General features: G+C 36.3%; 1 protein-coding gene across 1 annotated transcript in view; it reads left to right on the forward strand.

Moving 5' to 3' along the window:
* Nucleotides 1–20,458, forward strand: part of LOC138066134 (uncharacterized) — a 230,188-nt gene that overhangs the window by 195,789 nt on the left and 13,941 nt on the right. Inside the window, exons 5-6 of the mRNA XM_068933746.1 lie at nucleotides 8,251–8,321; nucleotides 18,216–18,322. Of these exons, the coding sequence (XP_068789847.1) occupies nucleotides 8,251–8,321; nucleotides 18,216–18,246 (102 nt within the window). The 3' untranslated portion in view covers nucleotides 18,247–18,322. The remainder of the gene's footprint in view (nucleotides 1–8,250; nucleotides 8,322–18,215; nucleotides 18,323–20,458) is intronic.

A 20,458-nucleotide genomic window follows, 5' to 3' on the forward strand; every position in this document is an offset into this window, starting at 1 on the left:
CCAAGAAAATTCATCTTGATGCAAAGTAAGAAAATTGGAAAATATCATAAAGCAAGCACTTCAACTGAACTGTTGTTAAGAATTCAAGGCAAAGCATGGTGGAGGCATGAAAAGGGAAAATGCTCTCTTACTCTGTCTCGTCAAGCTCTGTAGTGGCGTAGTTACAAAGCAGCGTCTGGATTAGTCTCGAAGGGCCCTCAGGCATCGCTTCAGGCAGAGAAGAGGCAGATTTGTGGAGCAGAAGTAACTCAAGTTCTGCCTCTTCTCCACAGCCCTTAGTGCTCCAGATATTTTACTGAGCAGCACCGCTGCTGCTATGCAGAACTCAGGGGTGGAAAGTGCACCCATAGTGGATCTGGCAGTCTTTCTTATGGCTTTCTCCATGTAAAATGACTAGTTAGGTCCACTCTGTCACTGTGTATGCACCACAGAGCTGAGGGCTAAGAGAAGGTGCAGGGACATCCTCCATCTGGGTCTATTCACTGAAATCATGAATTGATTATGGATGCTTTGAGTTCTGGGTCTCTTACCATGGCCCACAGCTGGATGTGTCCTCAGGCTTCCTGGTGGACACTGACCCATGCCCACCCTGCCCGGAGGTAGCAGTCTGTGGCGCAGACTGGTCAGGCCAGTATCACTTGGCCTTGACTTTCTCGGAGCCTCACTTGAGGTGTAATAATTTTATTTAGGAGATTTTTTGCACAGAATTCCTGAAATAATGACAAGGTTGTGTCACAGCCTGCCAGAATGAAGCATTTATCCAATGACACCCGTTTTGTGTGTGCTTGCATGTGTGGGGGTAAGCTGAGGTAAATTGTATAGTTCCCGGCTGTGAATGAGGAAGAATGAGTGAGACCTGGCCAAGGATAAGAAAGAAATGGAGGTCAATTAGAAAAAGCTTTGAAAGGCTGTCCCAAGCAGAGAAGGCCGTAATTGTGCCTGCCTGTGTCCATACTGTCTGTCTGGAGGAGGTTCTGGGGTACACCAGCATGTCAACTGTACCCAAGTCCTTGCTTGGAGGAGGCTGAACGCTTTGCTGCAGAAGAGAGCTTAGGAGAGAGCTAACAAGTTTGTAATGTAATCAGGAAACTGTGATCCTAAACCAGTTAGTAAGCCTAAATGACACTATAAGCACATCTAAACACCAACAAAACTAAATGATTTGGAGCAAATGATGCACTCAGCTCAAGTAGCACCCGGGAATGATTCTTGTTAAAATTATTTGTTTGCCAAATCCCACTGAAACTGGTGGGACTACATGTCTGTCTGCTAAGACCAAAGACCGCGATTTGAACCTGTGTAAGGAGCCAATGCGTGCGTACTCTTCATCAGTGGGCAAGGTCTGCAATGGTAAATGTCAATGTCATTTTGAGTACTTTGAATTGTGAATTGAAGTGTAATTGCTGCTTTCAGAACAGGGAGCATTAACAACTCAGTTATGCTGAGTAAAGGACGTTTTTTAAATCTATTCTTTCCAAGATCACAATTTCTTGTTAACATCTTTGGAAATACGCATTTCTTTTTTGGATATAGATAACGTTTAAACCTAAGAGTCCCTATTTATCCTGAGTACAGCTGAAACCTGATAGATGTCTGATAGTACCGTAAAGATATATGTTTGACAATGAGTAGATCTGTGTATTTGCATGAGAAAACCCAGATAAAAAAATTATCCTGTTGCAAAAGAAGTCCCATATTTGTAAAAAGGCAATCTACAAATAGAAAACAGACTCTTGTGTAATAACCAAGTCTTTGTTGGTAGTGAACAGATGCTACACCAGCAGTCCTGGGACTTTCATGGAGCTACTATAAATATGTTCACAGCATGAGAAGACGGGCAACATGCTGTTAAAATGCTGCTTCTCAAATCCCAGGACTGCTGTAGTGCTGTTGTAGTGTCTGCATTAATTCAAAGGCATGCTTAAAAAAGACCTATTATGATCCAGCGTTCTGAAATTGTGTCAGTGATTTTATATTTTAGCCCTTTTAGGGCTGAAGGGCTGGGAAGGAAAATATCTGCCTTGCATATCCTGTTGTAGAAGAATCTCTCTTTGGGTTTGACATTCTTGGTTCAACTGCTAGTAAAAGGACTTTTTCCAAATCATAACATAATTTAAAGGGAACGATTTAAATTAGCCAGATGTATTTTGTTCTGCAAAAGCATTCATAAAGAAACTGCCACTGCACAATGATGCAAGATTTTTTTTGCTTGGTTTATTAGCTGTTTTTTAAGAGGGAATGAAAAATTTTGGACAGAGAGTCTTATATTGAGACTATGCAAAATACAACATAAAAAGAAAACAATTGTTTACTGTTATTTGTTTATTTGAACTCTTCGTAGGAGCCTGTTTTTACCTCTTCAGTCATCCTTTATTAACTAGATGTGTATGGAACAGTAAAGATCATCAAAGAAAACAAATTTGAAGGGTGTGAAATAAACGTTCGGAGAGACTGAGGACTGCGATTTATTAGTAGCGTATTAAACAAACTGCTCTTTTCAGATGATGATGATTAAAGACAGGTACAACACCAATGGCAACAAATGTCTGCAAAACCAGAAGGAGGTAGGGAGGAATTAGCAGTAGTTTAGTTAGAGCTCCAGGAGTTTTTTCGCACTGGGTAGCTTTTATTCCTTTGTCCTCACGGAGGGTGGAAAAAGACAAGGGAATTGCAAGGCCAAGAGGCTTAGTTCTTGCTTTGTGACACAATCTAAATGTTAAATGCAATTAGATTAAATAGATACAGGATTACAGCAAGTCTGAGCTGTATAATAAGGCTGAGATGGCTCCAGAATGGGCTGACCTGTGAAAGAGAAAGATCTGTTTGAAGATTTTAGAAGACTGTGAGTTCAAAGATGTAAAAGGCTTTTCTTTTTCATCTGGTAAATACTTAAAAAAAATTCTTTACTACAGCAGTCACTTAGCCTGCATTAGAAGTGCTATACTAGACTTGGGTGAAATTTTGGAAGTTAAACATATCGTAAAATAGATCTGGTGACAATACTAGAGCTGGATGGTTCCTGTTTAAGTAAGGAATGTGAAAGATCAGTGGAGCCTGGGAGAAGAGCACTAAGAAAGGAGAGGAAGGAGTTAATGGCTGTGATACCTGCTGTGCTGACTGACTGCGGGGATTTGCCTACAGTACTCTCACAAACCAGTTAAGTGTATTAATTGCAGTGCTGTTGACTAATTTGAAATGTGTCTTTCATTTTAACTATAGAATCTCCCCTGATCATCCTAGATTAATGAAAATAGTATGTGCTGACCAAAAAGAGATCTTGAGTTCTTCTAAAAATAACAATATTCCTATTAGTGAAAGAGTTGATGTTAATATAATAGCTGCAAAGTTGGTAATTTATGTACTGAAAGCAAAACTCACTTTTTTTTTTCAGTAGAAACTTTTTATGTAGCATTTCTAGCTTCTTGGTAGGGAAAATTTAACTATACTATCCTCTGTGCTGCCACGCTGAAGCTTCTTCGTGCTGGTTTGGACTTCTCTCTACAGCAAGAAAGTACAAATTAGGCAACTGCAGTGAAATCACTTTGGAAAGGAGTGAAGCATAAGCATACTTCTAATAAGAATAAGGATCGTTGGGAGAAGGAGACATTTGCATTTACTTTTTTCCAGCCCTAAAATATAATAGCAGCTCCTCTCCGGACTGCTTGTCCTAGCTCTTTTGCTAGGTGGAGATGAAGGTGTTAACCACAACAGGCTAACAGGCCACCAGAATGCTTTGAACAAAAGCACCATCAGGCGCTGGACACTTCCTAGAGAGGCTCATTTAAGTGTACAAACATCAAATAAACTTTATAACAAAGCCAGAGCTTTCTCTCTATTGGCATAGAGAGGTATTTCTTTTCAGGAAGGCAGCTTCTGTCTCTCTTCTCTTTCTCATTCTCTGAATTATCTCATGCCTACATATGTTTTAAATGTCTCTCTTTTGCTGAGGTAATTAACAAGACTTGCAAGACTCTGTCTATGCAAGTAAACAGTACAGCTCCGTAGGATCAGATGTGCTAGCAAAACACTTGGTGTTGAGGACCCAGCATGCATACTATAAGCATGTGAATGGGGCGTGACTTTTGTAAAGCTCTGGTAGTCCTGTGGACTTTAATGATCTCTAGTAGTTAGGTCAGGACAGCCCTGGAGAGCATCTTTCAGTTTAGCTTCACCCAAAAGAAACCCAGTTCAAGCACTCTGAGACCATTTCGCAACGTGCACCAAAACCCATTAAAGGGGAGTAATCAGAGATTTGTCACAAAAGAGCACTCCTCATCTGAACATCTGAACTAAAATACTAATGTAAACAAGTCCTAATTGATGTTACTCTACTGACTGATAGGACAGTTCCCCTCTATCATGAGATTCATAGTGCCATTACAGCTAGGTGTACAAATATTTAGAAAACATAGCCCAGTATCATTAATATCATGTATGGGCACTTCGTAATAAAACATTTCTGTTCCTTTGTTTACAGACTTTTCAAACTGTACTACAAGGCTAATTGCTCTTATTATTCTTGTAACATAATTATATGACCTTGCTTCATAGCCTTTATATACTTTGCCTGTGCTTATGTCTAACTCTCAAAGTCTCTGTGGCAGAGAATTGAACAAAAGTTTTACCCTGGTCTCTCAAATGGAATTTCCAAATTTCTATCCTTTCTGTACGTACAGAAAGGTTAAGAGAAAAATGGAAATATTACTAGTAGTGACAGGATCTCTTTTTCTATCTTTTCTTTGTACTAGCTCTCCTTTTTTTTCAAAGCCTAGCTGACAAACATATTAAAATACTCTTAAATCATGAGAAGAATAACTGAAAGTTTTCAGCATAACTGATAGCGTTTACAGCATGGATGAATTCAAGTACAAGGAACATACCTTATTTGTACCTTTTAGTTGTGCCTTCCCTCCCTTATTTAGCAGGGCTGTATTTCAGAGTTAGCATATATGTGTTTGTGAATACGTGCATATAGGATAGTGTATACGTGTTTGGTACTGGCAAACTGTTGTGCGTTATTCCATGCAGCTTCTGAGATGGAAGATGGAAACTAAAATTGAATTGCAACAGCAGTTTTGAAGAGGAATGAATCCCACTGCCTGAGATCAGCTCCTAGGAAAGGAAGCACTGGTTTGTAAGGCAAGATGAAGTCTATATTTAATCTTATTTCCCAGGACTGGAAACCCTCATAACTTTAATTGCCTCTTTTTTTTTCTTTTTCTTTTTCTTTTCCTTTTTTTCCCCCTAAATCTTAGGGTGATATGCTAAGCCTGTATGCTTTTCCTAGAAAGTAACTTGCATAGGCCTCATAGCTGTACAACAAAAGCTTTGCAGGTGTTTTGAGTACAGCCTATTGTCAAAAGCCAAAAGGGAAATACAAAGGAAGTTGATAGGGATGTATTACTCAAAGTAAGTTCCTGGGAGTTGATGTGTGGTTTTTCTTTTCTTTTAAACTTTCAAGGTTGGAAAAACTACACGGAAGCCTGTAATACGCTTACCTGCATTGCATAGAGCCCTGGTGTAAAGTCTTATTCCTAGTAACAAATGAAAGCATCTGCTTTGTATTCTCTTTTCTGTAGTTGTTGCTGGTTTCTTAGGTACATTTTCTACTTGAGACATATTCTCAAATCTTCTTACCGTAGCGAGATACAGAGGGTTATCAGTGCTGCTGAAGGTCTCCGTAATGCCCTCTTCCCAAATTTGTTCCAAAGCATGTATTTATGTATTTGTTTGTTTGGAAACTATTTCCAACATTTAATTCATCATAGCTAGGAAATATCTTGATATGAAAATTCAGATTCTATTAAGTATTAGTACCATCAGCTAAAAGACCTAGACCACACAGATGATTTAATTTCTTCCTTACTGACAATTCTTTCTATGAATGTAGTCCAATGAAACATTTTTGGTTTTTATTTTGGAAGTCTTGTTCTGATTCAGCTAAGAATTTCTAAGATGCCTAAGACCCTGTTTGTAAAAGCCTGATCTAGAAAGAAAATCTCTCATTTGCTGACTGTCTGCTCTGTTGTTTGTCTTTTGTTTACTTGTCTGCAGTAGCTTTTGCTGTTAGTTTCTGGCTGAACGTTGTTATCTCGTCTAACAAAGAAAACTGTGCTGTTGTCACCCTCCTCTTTTGCTACTAGAGTTGCAGAGAACTGGCATATTGTAACGTCTGTTGTTCAACACCTACAAGCCAGTAAACTTTCGTAAACCAGTAGATGTGTTGACATTAAACTTCAGAACCAAAAGGACCTCTAGCTCATAGTTCCTACTAAATCTTCCTGCAAATGAATGAAACTGCAACATTGATAGGGATCTAATGTATTTTGAATAGTCAGTTTCTGAAAACTTTGTCCTCACATTAGTTTCTGTTTAGGCCTCTGTTTCAGAGAGGTCAAATTTTGGAAACATAATCTCCCACCTCGTTTTGCTCTAGAGAGTAATCTGGCTGGTACCTCTTGAATTTGAAAATGACAAAGAAAGAGAAGTTCAAACCAATAAGATATTAAACCCTGTGTTTCATGTTTTTGGAAGTCTATATTTTTAAAGCCAGCACCATGTTGTTTTTCACATACATTTGTTCTTTCAACATGTAATTTAACAAGCTATGCTGTTCTGAATTATGCTGGCGTGGGCTATGTTTTTGTAATCCTTTATTGGCCTGAAACTAAGAAGAGCTGGTTATCATCTAATCAATAATAGTTTGGTGATGCAATTGTAATGTAGAGGCAATGTGTAAGATGCCAATTAATTTCTGTTAGGGAGTAGTTTGATCAAGCTTGAATCAAATGTTTGACTCTAATCTCTCTCTCTGCATTAAAAGCAGCCTGTTTTTTACTTTGGTGCTAATAGCTAAACAAGAGTGCTGTTATCCACACTAATGCACATATTTTATGGATTTCTTAGTTCATTTGATATAGATTTAATGATCTTGATTACATTTTCATAGTTTCATATTCATTATTTTTAAAAACTTGTTTGTACATTTGGGGAGAAGAACAAGGCTTGCTTACCTCTTTAGGCTAGTTATTAAAATGCACCAATTGGAAAACCTGTGGAGGTTGGCTGTTTCTTCCCTAGGGTTTTGAACCATTAATGTGTCCCAGAAGTGATTTGTGAGCTACTTGAGTAATAGTCTATGACATTGTTTTGAAGGCCTGGTGTGTAGGAAGGGAGCTGGTCAAACTAAAAGCTGACCAGTTCCCCATAACGCTCCTCAAAAATGCATGTTTTGCATTTTCGACAGAAAAGACGATAATCGATTAAAGCAGGAGTACAAGACAGCTTTACTAAGAATGGTTTTATAAGTTTTGGAGTTATTAGATGTGAAAGCTTGAACTTCAGGGAGCTCTTGGAATGTCTCAGTGAATATTATAAGCTCCGTTTGAGGTTTTGCAGAACTTATAAGGAATGCAAGTGTGTCTGTGGATTTTGCATGTCTGAGAACAATAATGGAAAAAAAATGTTATGACTACAAACATTTACAGCATCAGTAAAACCTTAACCCATTCTAGTTTGCTGAGCTGAAATATCTTGGTTATGACTGAAACTAGAGGATTTCCTGTGAGGCAGGAGATGTGCCCCTATGCTTGTAAGCAGTGGCAGGCTCCCATATTACGTGTGGCAATCAGGGCTGGGGGTTATGCAAGCCATCTCATCTAGATAAGGGACAATTGTATCCCTGGGCTGAAAAATACATTCTAGATTTTTTTTTTTTTTGAGTTTCTGGTTAATTGGGGGTGTCTTGCTCAATGTCAGTTTTAGAATTCGTGGGAATTACTTGCTTTTGGGGAAGTTTCTGTGGTTTGCCGTCTCATCGCTCGAATCAACCCCAGGGTTGGCTTAAAGCTTTATTTGGTCAATGCTTTATAAAAGCTTGATCTGAACTTTGTGAGAAAAGCAGAATTGTTTTCATTAGGGATAAATGTTAAATTTTTGGATTGTTAAATACAAAATGTTGAGTCTTTGTGCGAATTTTTGTGGGCAGGTTTTTAAACTTGAAGTAGAAATTGGGAACTATCAGCAACATGCTTTTATGCAGAATCAGCTAAGTCTCATCATGAAATATTCATTTTCAAGAAACTAAAGGGTTTCTTGAACAAATATCTGAAAAAATATTCAAAAATTGAATCTGAAAATAATTGGAAAACATAATTGAAAAAATATTTTTTATTTATATATTATTTGTTTATAGTGTACTTATATATTTGATTTTTTTATAGCTGCCTATATATTTGTGCTCTCTCATAGGTTATAGTTAAGGAATTTGCTGTCTCTGCTGGTGAAGCCAATATGGTTCACAAGAAACTTCTGAAAGAGAAGTAAGTATATCCCAAAGACACTTAAGACAATATTTTGTAATACTTTAATTTCTGAGAATATAACCTGCAAAACTTCAGCCTTTTCTTTCAGTCCTGATGAGGTCTTAGCTCCAAGCAAACTGGATACCTCATAGATTTATAAGGAAGAGGTGTCAATTTGGGTTGCTACATAGAGTTCATCCCGTTCTTCAGAAGCTGCTGATGAAAAATGTCATTCTTAGTGATGAAGCTTTCAGTTGGAAATTAAAACTCAGACATTACTTGATGAAAATTAAAAGTCTTAACTATATTCCCATGTCCCGTTAAAATCATTCCGTTATGTCTCATAAATCTAATCTTCCTTTTCAGTCATTTGTGATACTAAATATCCCTTTTCACAATCTGAAAAGGTCTTGTATAACATTTCACAGGCCAGAGATACCAGAATCTCAACTATTAAACTATTAAATTCCATTTGCTGACCTTTTCATCTTCAGTAGATGTTGGCCAAGAACAACACTGCTCCATGCCTATCAGTTCTCCTGAGTTTGTAAGTACTTCCAAAATTATATGAGATATGAATCTTTATTCTAACTTCTTTATACATGTTTGAAAAACTTTGCCCTTTGCTGCCCTTAGGATAAAAATTAGATTACTAACTATCCTGGGGGGATCTTATCAATGTGTATAAATACCTGATGGGACATGTAAGGAAAATAGAGCCAGACTCTTCTTAGTGGTATCCAGTGAAAGGACAAGAGGCAATGGGCACAAAATGAAATAGAAGAAATCATGAAAACACCAGAAAAATGAAACACCAGAACAGGTAGCCCAGAATCGTTATGGGATCTCCATCCTTGGATAGATTTAAAATCCATCTGGACAACGTGCTGAGCAACCTGCTCTAGTTGACCCTGCCTTGAGCAGGGAGTTTAGACTAGATGACTTCGGGTGGTCCCTTCCAGCCTCCACTATTCAGTGGTTCTGTGAATGTCCACCAGCTGAAACTAGAATCAACATCTGATGTCAGGCCCAGGAGCACCCAAATCTCCAGAGCTGATAGTGAATGCAGGTATTTTCCATCCCAGAAGAGAAGTGCTGTCATGAATTGAAAATCATTTTTCACTGACAATTAATGACTGCTAGGACTATTTCTAAATCTTCTTTAATCACTCTTTTTTTTTTCTCCCTAATTCTCATTGCATGACTGGAGGGTAGAATTTTATTTCTTTGTGGCACTGCTATTATTGGATTTCCTCATTTTAAGTCTTTTTGGCTTTAGAAGTGCAACATATTTGCCTTTGTTAATGGCTGATGCACACCTTTAAAAATCTTTGCACAGCTCATCAGCTGTAGGGCGCTGCCTCTCACTTCGTTCGCTTAGCAAACTGGTTTGATTTCATCTGGTATTCCCACTGTGGGCAGATGGCAGAGATGGCTAATATCTGTGCTACCTCACATATGGAGTCTTCAAATCCCTGCATCAGAAATACATAGTGTAGAGGGAAACAATTTTTGGCTGCTCACTCAAGATAGCTCTCTTGAGTGATGGGGCATGTAAGCCTTCAGGCTCAAACCACAGAACTGTTTTGTTTTTCTTGTCCCTGCTCCCTTCCTCCCTCCCTCCTGTTGGTGAATTAGGATGTTAGATTATTAATTCTGTTCCAACACACTGTTAAATACAAAATAGTATCAGTTTAGTTATTTCACTCCACCTCAACAATTGGAACAAGGCAGAATATGCTATTTTGAAATATCAGTATCTAGGTATTATAGATTACAAATGCTGACAGAAAGCTTACTTGTGTTAAAACAAAATATATAGGCTTTAGTCAATCTTCATTTTAGCTTTCATGAAACCTTGATATGAGTGTTTGTCATACAGACCTGTAGCTATGATTCTAATATTAATAAAAGTTCCTAATGTGAGATTTCTTTACTGCACATTATTATTATTATATTCATTCTTTTTAGCTTGTGTAGTGCCTGTGTTATAATGAACAAAACTATTTGCACTGATTTTTTCTAATATATATGCCGTTCATTGGACATTGAGACCAATGAAGGCCACGCAAAAGCTATTTACTTTGAATAGTTCTACTTTACAGGCCAAACCTTAATTGTATCTGATCCTACGTGTTTCTTTAACTTATTTTGCGCTGAATTTTAATTTTGTATATTATTCCTTGAACTTTAGTTTTAAACATTAGTATAAATACTAAGTTTATAAAAATGTTGTAAGCTACTAAAATTCTTTCCATGTTTCTTGATGGATAGTGGGTTCTAAAGTTTGACTTATGTTTGACTATGTGCCAGATTTGCCTTTAATATTCACTGATGGTACATGGTAAGGACAACAAAGGAATTTTGATTTTCTCAGGCATAAAGAAGATAGTAGCTCCCTGGACTTGAGTACATTACCTTCTGATGTGGAGAAAGTGTGTCATTTGTTAAATTCTTCTTTCAACTGAGTCAGTTTGGCATTAATGTGCTATAAACAGAGTTGTACCTGGTTAAACTACAAACAAACAAGGTAGTTCAGGGTGTGGCTGGGAGTGAAAGTTTCTCTTGTCCCCGAATAAGCAACAAATCTGCTGGATCCCCATTCCAAAATGCCTATGCCCCAGGTCTTTTAAATGCTTGCATTTTCTACTGTAACTGGCTCACTCTCCTTCTAGCTACCTTATTAAAGGAGCTCACTGCTTCAAGCTTGAGAAACTTAAAACTACTTAACTTACCATGGTTTGACTTGTTTCACTGTCATTTCTTAGCCTGATTTTAGTAGAAATATAGTGGAGAGCTAGAGACCTAATGTCACAGCAAGACTTCTTTATTCTTTAAGCAATCTGAGCCTATTATAGACCTCAAGGAACCTGAAGAAGATGAGGGGACAGCAGTGGAAGAGGTGGAATCCTTTCTTGATAACATAATTTAGAAAGTGCTTGCATTGATTTTCATCAGGAGTGACTCTAGAACTCAGTGGATAGTTTCCGCCCTCTGACTCTCTTCTTCTCTTCATTCTCCGTGAGCTTCGTGGCACATATGCAAAGTATGCATGCCACGTCAGTTGCTCTTCTGAAAGCTCATGCAGAAAGAGAAATTTGGCTTTTGGCTTTGTCTCTTCTCCATGCATCATGATGGGGAGAACCAGTCCTGTGGTCTATGAGTAAGGAAGAATTTTACCTGCTACAGGTAGGCACAGATGAAGAGAAGGTAGCATGGTTTGCAAAATTTTTATATTTGTCATGGTCAGTTGGGCTTTCAAAGCAACCTAAACACACAGTTGGATATTTTAAAAAGTCCAGGTTCCTAGTTGTAGAACTACAGTTAGTAAAAATATTGTCCAAAAGAGGTACTGAATGACCATGGTCATTACAACGGTCTCCACTGTAATATAAGAACTCAGTTCCTGTCCTTTGGAGCTCCTCTTCCAATGAGTAAAGGGACAAAAGAAGTAAAGGGAGTTGAAATTACTTACCAGAAGTTATGTACCTGGGATTAGAAACTAGGTCTCAGATTTCCCAGAATAGGTTTCTGATCGCTTTACCATGAAAGTAGTGCTTCTATGTCAGAAAGTCTCATCTGTACCAAGTAAACCTAGACAAGAACCTGTAAGCTATAAAAGCTGATGTTCAATTGAGACACAAGGAGATAATACAAACACACATTAGCCAGTTTGCAAGTATTGTATTTTTAACAGCAGATACATTTACTAATCAATATATACTTCATCTTAAAGTACATGATTAGTGTTCATTTGTAGTAATCATATGGAATTCTGGCTTTACATTACATCTCTTCTTGGTCATAAACTCTTCATTGAAGATTTCCAACGGTTTCAAGTTAAATTCTAGAATGGAAATATTGTGTATGCACAATTATCATTGAAAGCCCATGGAAGCTTTAGGTGCAGTAAGCAAGAGCACGCTATATCTGCGGCTCAAGTTTACAAGTACATTAGAGACTGCTTGAAAATGGCATCACCTTTTGAACTACAGACAGAAATTGCAAGTTAAATGGTAATTTTAGCTGAAAGGAATGAGTACAACTATCTCTCTTATGCATTTCCAAGAAAAGAGGAAGAAACTTTTTGCTTTGTAAAAACATTTAAAAAATGTCTTTAAAGAGGAATACAATGCAATTCACACTGCTTTATAAATAACCTAATATTAAATTAGGATATTAACATTCTCTAATTCTGTGATAGCTGGCAGTTAATTTTCTGATTTTGCTGTGCAGTCATCATTACTGAGCTGTCTTTGTGTGCGCTCAAGCTTTGGACCACGTCTAGTGAGATTTACAAATCCACATCAAAAGTTTTATAAGACTTAATTATCTGTGGCTCACATACAAAAGTCAGAGAGTTAAAAAGAAAATATAAAACACAATAAATGTAGGCTTTTACCCTGGAATCAAGCATATGAAATATCCTTTAAAGTTACTAGCTAATAGTTTCCAGTGAGTAAGTTGAAAACAATTGACACAGCTATGGTTATTTTTGGAATAAAGTTGTACTGTTTTTGATACATGTGACGGTACATGTACAGTAACTATAAGGAAAGCATATAGTGCACTATGGGAAAATATGGAGAAGTGACAATACACTTAATTGTTTTGATCCCCAAAATAGATATAATTTCTTCAAAGCGCATATACCTTAATAGCAGTATAATAATGGAAATTAAATTTCAGTAACTTAAAGGATCAGGTATCAGCTTTCTTCTAATGATAGCATTAAGTGTGTTTAAACTCACAAAATACAATTATCAATAGCTTAAAATTGTCATGAAATTGAAAGAGTTATATATTGCTCTTACTGTTTTGACCTTTTCAGTGTGCTATAATTGGACTGTCTGGGCATTTTTGTTTTTCCCTTTTACAGCTTTGCCTACATATGAGAAACAAGGACGGAATGTTGAAAAGGCTTTAGGAATCAGAATAAAAATGCAAAGCACAATATATAAACCTATCTTCATGATATGCAGATGAGATGACGATAAATAGTAAGCAAATTAAGAATTTGTGTATGGCAGTATATAATGCTGCCTGGAAATTAGTACGCTCTCTCTCTCTCTTCATATATGTGTGTGTGTGTGTGTGTATATATAGTCTAAACTATTTTATTCCAACTTTCATTTCCGTCCTCTCATCCTAGTCTTTAATAAAGGCCATGGCAGTTACGGAAAGAACCAACCATCAGAAAAAAATCCAAGCTTCTCTTGAGATGACCAACTGCCAAATAGGAAAAAAAAGCCAGAAAATGTTAATAGTTTATATTGACAGACAAACTTTTTTTCCCCAACCAATTCCTTGTTCTAAAAGGGAACATTTGAGCATTTCGTGGGAGTATGATTCTTAGGCAGAGCGAGCTGAGAGCAGCTGAAGTGTTCACTATCACAGAAATCTCTCTGTATTCATGCTATGTTCATGTAGCTACGGATTCGCAAAGCTTCATCACTAATTTTTGTTAATAATTCATCTGAGTTTCTTTCAAGTCTGAGATCTTTGTTAGTCTGTTAGAATCAGTGAGTTTGTATCCTTTGCAGCTTGAGCAGAAATTTTCATTCTACTGTTTGTGAGGGAAGAATTCCAGATCATATTGGATATTATATGTCTGTTTGCATTCACTTTTTGTGCCTTCTGAAGTTTTCCTATACCCAGTTGTTGAGAGCTCTTAGATTGCTAATGTTCTTGGTTATTCCTACTCTCCTGCTCCACATTTCTTCTATCCTATAAGCTTTTTGGCTTGTTCTCCTTTTCTTTTAGGTGAACTTCTTTGCACAACCAAGTGTGATTTGATTTGATATAGCATTCAAATTCTTTCTTTTTCTTTGGCTAGATTAGCTATATAACTACTTTTGCCCTATTCATGTCACTAACACCCCAAGTAACTGCTGCAGGCTGCTTCTAGTATAACGTTATCAGGACTGGATCCGGAACTGGAAAGGGGAAAAATATTCACAAATCTGATATAACGTTTTGTGTTTGTTTTGATTTCCTTTTGGTCCTGTCTTAATCAAATGCTTGTATTTTTAGCAAAAATAGCATGTCATAGTATATTACTTCTGTTCCTTCCTGCCACGCAATATATCTTTCTTAGCTCGTGCCTCATGTTTCCAGTCTCAAAGAAGTTTCAAAATTCTCACAGAAGTAGAAGCTAAGAGCGAAGGAGATGACCTTGCTCTCTCCCCTTCCGTGGGCCTCAAGACCCAAAATTATCTGTGACGTCTAGCATATTGACTTGTGTTTAAGAAATCACTTAAATGGAATATTTTGACCTTTCTTCAGCTGCTGCCTTTCAGTATATTTTTAAAATTAGTTCAGATAAAACTAGTTTGCCCATATGTGTGTGTGTCAGTAAAGTTAATTTTCGTTTATGCAAATAATCTTTTGTCCTCATTTCTTTTTCTATAATATTGAGCCTAAGATCTCAAGAAATTTCCCTCTCTCCCTACTTATAGGAGTAGAAAGGCTCTACAGGCTCATGTTGGTTCTCCCTACAGGCATATCTTGGGACTGGCAGCTCTGGCACTCCTCATCTGAGACTCAAGCATGTTAGCTCTCCCAAAATGCCACCTCTCCTTTAATGCCAAAGAATAACAGCTTGTCTGGCTCCTCATAGCCCTCTTGAACTAACATGGCATTAGAGCTCCTCAGAACCCTGTTTTCTTTCTTAGGCGGATTTTATTTACTTATACACATCTGAAAAAATGTTCTGCATGCTTCACTATCCTGCCTATGAGATAAACTGCCTGTAAAACTTAACTATATATCTGGCCCAAAGAAAGTACTGGTAATAGATCTTTGTGCTTCTGTTTTTATATCTGACCTGTGTTTTCAATTTTAATTGTAAATCCTGATATTTATAGAAATAAAGTTGAGGTATCTTAAATACTTTGAATGATTAATGTGGAAATGACTAACTATTCCTTAAGGATTTCAGTCAGTCATGCTTTACAGATTTAGTGGTAAGAACTTGAATCATGATAAAATGTCACTCTTCTCAGTGTTGTAGCTAAAGAAGGAAAGCTGAGTTTAATAAAGCAGGTGAAATACAGGACTTCTGATCAATGAGGACTTACAGAAGCACAATATTTAACATTGTAGCCTTCATACGCAATAAAACTCTTGCTTATTAAACAAAAAGTAGTGTATTTATGACTTATTAAGCCTAAAATGTCACGAGCTTTCATGCGTATCCACATCATTTGTACTTTCAAGACTGACGTCTTCATAAAATGGAGCATGTACACATATGCGTGCATGCGCTCACCCTCATGTCGGGTATACCTGAAACATATCGTTGCTGCTCTGATTCCAGGATTCTTTGTTGGAATAACAAATTTAAAAAGGCGTCTGCTCTGAACAAGGTATTAATATTTTCATTGTTCATTTTTATTTCATTGTAAGGTAAATTCAATATTGGCATTATTATTTTTTATTTGTATTTAACTCTTTTGCCACCTTAAGCCACAATAGCAGTACAAAAACAAAACAAAACAAAACAAAACAAGCTTTGCCCTAAATGTGGTTTTTTTAATTAAATGAAATGTTGTTATTAAAATGAACAGTAGGTCTGTAAAAACCCTGCTGTGTAGGGTATACATGATAAAGAAGGGAAATGTATTCTGTAAGATATTATACAATGTACGTGTGTTATAAAGCTCAGGTTCCCATTTCTAAATTCCTTCTGTTAGATGTTTGGAGATTTGTATCAGTGAACGACGGGAATGACCTCAAACTGGCTGGTACAACGGCTGAGGAAAGTATCCTAAGCATTTGTGGCAAAGCATTCATGATCACCAAAGTGGAGAAGGAGAGGGGAGGATATGCTTTCTCCCTCTCGCAGCCCTTAGTAAAGATGTGGAAACTCCCCACAAAAGGACTGAACATTTAAAACCCCTGCAGATGTGTTTTTCTGTTTTCTGATTCTTGGTTCCACACTATAGTCACAATGCCAAATATTTGAGGGTTGGGCGAGCAGAAGGTATGTCTATATGACTTTTTCTTTAACATGTCAGCTATATAAACTGCAGACAAGCTTGTCTTACTTCCATCTGAGATAATGAGGAGCATAAGCTTGCATCACCCTATAGAGTTGTGTAAAGATTAGAAACAGGCAACTGTTTTGGTTTTTACTTAAATTGGCTTACCAGGAAGCAGTTCTAACCTCTTGCTGCACAAAATTTTTCTCGGTGGGGCCTGCAGTAGAGCCCCTATACTTGTTCCATGGGAGAATGATAAGAAATATGTTTTTCAGGAATATGAAATCAAAAACATGCTGGGAAACTTGCAAAGGCTGGGCAAAATTTGCACATAATATGTCATGTGAGTAACTTTGATGTGGACACAGCTGGACATGCAGATCTGAGGCAATTCTTGATATTCTGAGATTTTTATATCACCAGTCAGACTAAAACATTGCTTAGCAATTTGTGATGTCTTAGTAATATAATTTTTTTACACAAATTCCACTCTCCTTATTACCGGAATACTTGAGAATTTTTGACTAATGCATTACAAATGTTACTAATATCTTTAATATATATGCTTCTCTGGAGAGGAAATGAGCAGTGTGCGTACAGTAGAGTGTTCTGATTTGAGCAGCAGAGCTAAAAGATTTTTCTCCAAAATCCAAATGAATGAACCCAGTGTAAAATTTTTGACGAAAGAGATTATTTTTTTCCAGGAAAAATCTTATAAAAATTGGATTTCTTTTTGAAATATCCTTATTAAGGTGAAAATTTGTAGGCAAAATGTTATCTGACTATTTTCTTTATTGCATAGTCACATTAGAGAATCTCACCCAAAAAAGCAAATGCAATTCCTCAGATTTTGATTGCTAAAATTTATTATTTTAAGAGATATAAGTGATAATAAAATACTATTTTAGATATTTTAGGAAAAAACTATTTTTGAGAGCCTTTAAATGTATTTTTAGCAGGAAAACAGGGAATTAGTAGTTACTTATAAAAATAGTGTGATAAACTAAATCATGACAAAAAATGGGCTAATTGCACTCATGCTTGTATTTGAAAATCTATCTGCAAAATGGAATCCCTTAGCATTTTAAAAAGGCTGGACATTTCAAAGAAATCTACCTTTAAAAAAAATGAGTGCTTCAATGTCTTTAAAAAAGCAAGTCTTTTAAAACTGTATTGCTTCTTTTTTTACGTGACCAGTATTATTGGTTGCTCCTGAAAATCTTTGCTGGCAAGTTTAAAACGGCTACCAAGGAAGAAAAGAATTGTTTTAAAAACTTGTACATGCTTATATTTTTTTCCCGATGAAAAAGGAACTAAAATTTGCAGATCAAATTTAAAGTAGGATTGCTATTCAGTTCCTTTAAAATGAGTCCAATATTTTGTAGGTTTCTTCATTCAAGTCTTTGCTGAGCATAAATTGATGTAGCTTGAGGGTGTAGTATCTGAGAGTCGTAGCAAACAGCTGGAGAGACTGGAGCTAGTTTTCTCAACATACAAGGTATTGAATTTTGTTCCTGATATAAAATGGAGAAAAATAAACCACCTTCTCTTTCCATCGATATAACTCTGTATCACTAACCGTGACAAGCAAGCATACGACTGCTGAAAGGCAGGTCAATGTTTGGTAGCATTGTTACTATTCTCCTAGTTTATCAAAAGAAATGAATTTTTGAAAGGAGTGTACCAGACATGATATTCTGTTATATCTGTGACTAACAAGGCAAGAATGGAATGAGGTAGTATGACATATATTGGCAAAGACTTCCATAATACACTTCCTCACCAACAGTTCTACTGGCAGCTAAAACATATTGATTTTTTCTTCACTTTTTCCAGAATATTTGTGGCCAACTGGTGAACATCTTCTGTTACAATCAATAAAGGATTTGTCTTAAATATACTAACTGTTTGTTTTTTCTTGTCTTCCTAGCAGCTTTCGTGAAATGTTAATGGCAAAATGAAGCTACTTGGACCTTCCTTACAGAAAACTGAGATTCACTGTCTGCATTGTTTTGGAAGCCCGTAAGGCTAACTGAGGTAGGGAGGAAATAAGGAAATATCATTTAAAAAGCACACTGTCATTGCCCATGATCTCATCTCTTTCCTAGGCTTTTGAATCTGACAAGCGCACATGGGCAATGCGGAGATGTGCAATGGAAATGTTTGTTGCCCTACAAAGTAATCTCAATGATTTGTTCATTATCATTCTGTGATAGATCAAGATCATATATTAGGGAAGGGTATTCTGCTTTGCAGAACATCCATGGAGTGTGATTTAGAAGTAGCATGCTTACTACATATGGTTTTACCTTGTAGTGAAATATCAGATAGTATACTTAATTCTTTACATTTCATTAAAGCAAGGTTGCTATCCTCTGTATTGTGTGAATTTCTACATGTTTTTTGGTTGGATATATATTTTTCCAGGAGACAGACTTGAAGAGGTTCATATTCTATGTTATTGTTGATTGGATGTTGTTAAACAGTGGTCATACACTCAAAATAGCTGAAACAGTGGGAGAAGAAATCCTGCATACATGCATATCTATAAAAGTCTTCTATTGACTTGATATCCACAGGCTGTATATAAAGGTAAGAGATTATGTTTGACACTACAGAGAAGGATATATGTATGTCACAAGAATAGATCAGTAGTTATGGGAAGAAAAACAAAAACCAAAAACACCTCTAGTCTATCAATGAAAACTTTCCAAAATTGCTTAGCTAATCTTCAGAAAAAGACTTAACTTGCACTTGCAAAACTTGATGATTGCAATGGTGGCATACAAAGCTTTGTAGTCTGTTTACTTGCTTTTTTGAATAAGTATGCTTGAAACACAGCTAAAGTGTCAAAAAAATTCAGTATGACTTAAAAGTTTATGTATAAAATAGCACAGGAAAAGCAAATAAAATGTGTGATGAGGTTATTGGTCTAGATCAAGCAACTTTACCTTACTTTCTATATGTCTATTTGAACAACATTCTTGAAACTGCTTTTAGAAGTTATCCGTTAAACAGAGATGTTCAAGCAACAAGAAATGGACTTTTTGCATCAAATAGTATGGCAACAGTACTTCTAGGTAGTTTCATCCTAACAAAGAGCAAAAAACATAAAGCACTTGCTTTTAACTATGCAAACATTTTTGCAAGGTAAAGTTTGTATCATATCATACTACTGTTCTGGATTGCTGGTCTATGAATGAGGATACAAAGACTGAGGCTAGCTTGCTTAGAAACTTTACACGCATTTACGCTTTAAGGAAGTAATTTTCAAAATCAGGGTCCAATTTTGGAAAATGCAAACATCTTTAATTCTTTTAAGGCTCAGAATTCAAAAGAAGAACTATATTGAGCTAAAAACTATACTTAGCTAATAAGCGTGGAGTTGTATGCCCAAAACAAAACAGATAAAAATTAATAAAATTTGTTCTCCTACAAAATGGAAGAAAAAAGTCGTATTTAGTTGTCAAAATGTTTTAAAGTGCCTAATTTCAAAGGAAAATTGACTAAATTGAAATTTTTCTTCACTCTCCTCCTACTCATTTTGATTATCGCTATTACTTTTACTGATGCCTTTTAGATACAAATGCCTAGACTTCTGAATACTAAACATCTCCAGTTCTCTAAAAAGAACATCTGTCCTGTACCGTACTGGTGACAACAGTGTGTACCTTGAAGTACATGTAGAATATTAAACCAATGAGAAGGAATGAACTGAGATAGGGAACATTTCAGAGACACTGCCACAATGACTGTCTGAAGGAATCAGTAACCTATGTAACATCCAAAGTTATTTAAAACTTCTTACTTGATTTTAAAAGTGTTTGTGTGTATAAGAAAACAAGCAAGTGAACAAAACCCCCCTATAAAGTGGAAATTTAAAAATAGACCTTTAAACTTAGTACAATAGAGAGCAAACTGTTTAATTTATAGATTTCTGCACCTTAATGAATCTTACATTTATAATGCAATATGTTCCATTTTTCCTGAGCTTTCTACCATCCTGCTTCCAAAGAATCAAACAGAATCTTATTTTTTGCCAGATAGTGCAAGTATTCATTAAAATATTAATGCATTTTATTTGAGACATCCATTTTGTATGTTATAGACTGATTCATGAATTTACAAGGGTAGAGTATATACTCAATATTAATAATTTAAAAAATTCCTTCT

The sequence above is a fragment of the Struthio camelus genome, chromosome 2, assembly GCF_040807025.1.
Source record: "Struthio camelus isolate bStrCam1 chromosome 2, bStrCam1.hap1, whole genome shotgun sequence".
Lineage (NCBI taxonomy): Eukaryota > Metazoa > Chordata > Aves > Struthioniformes > Struthionidae > Struthio > Struthio camelus.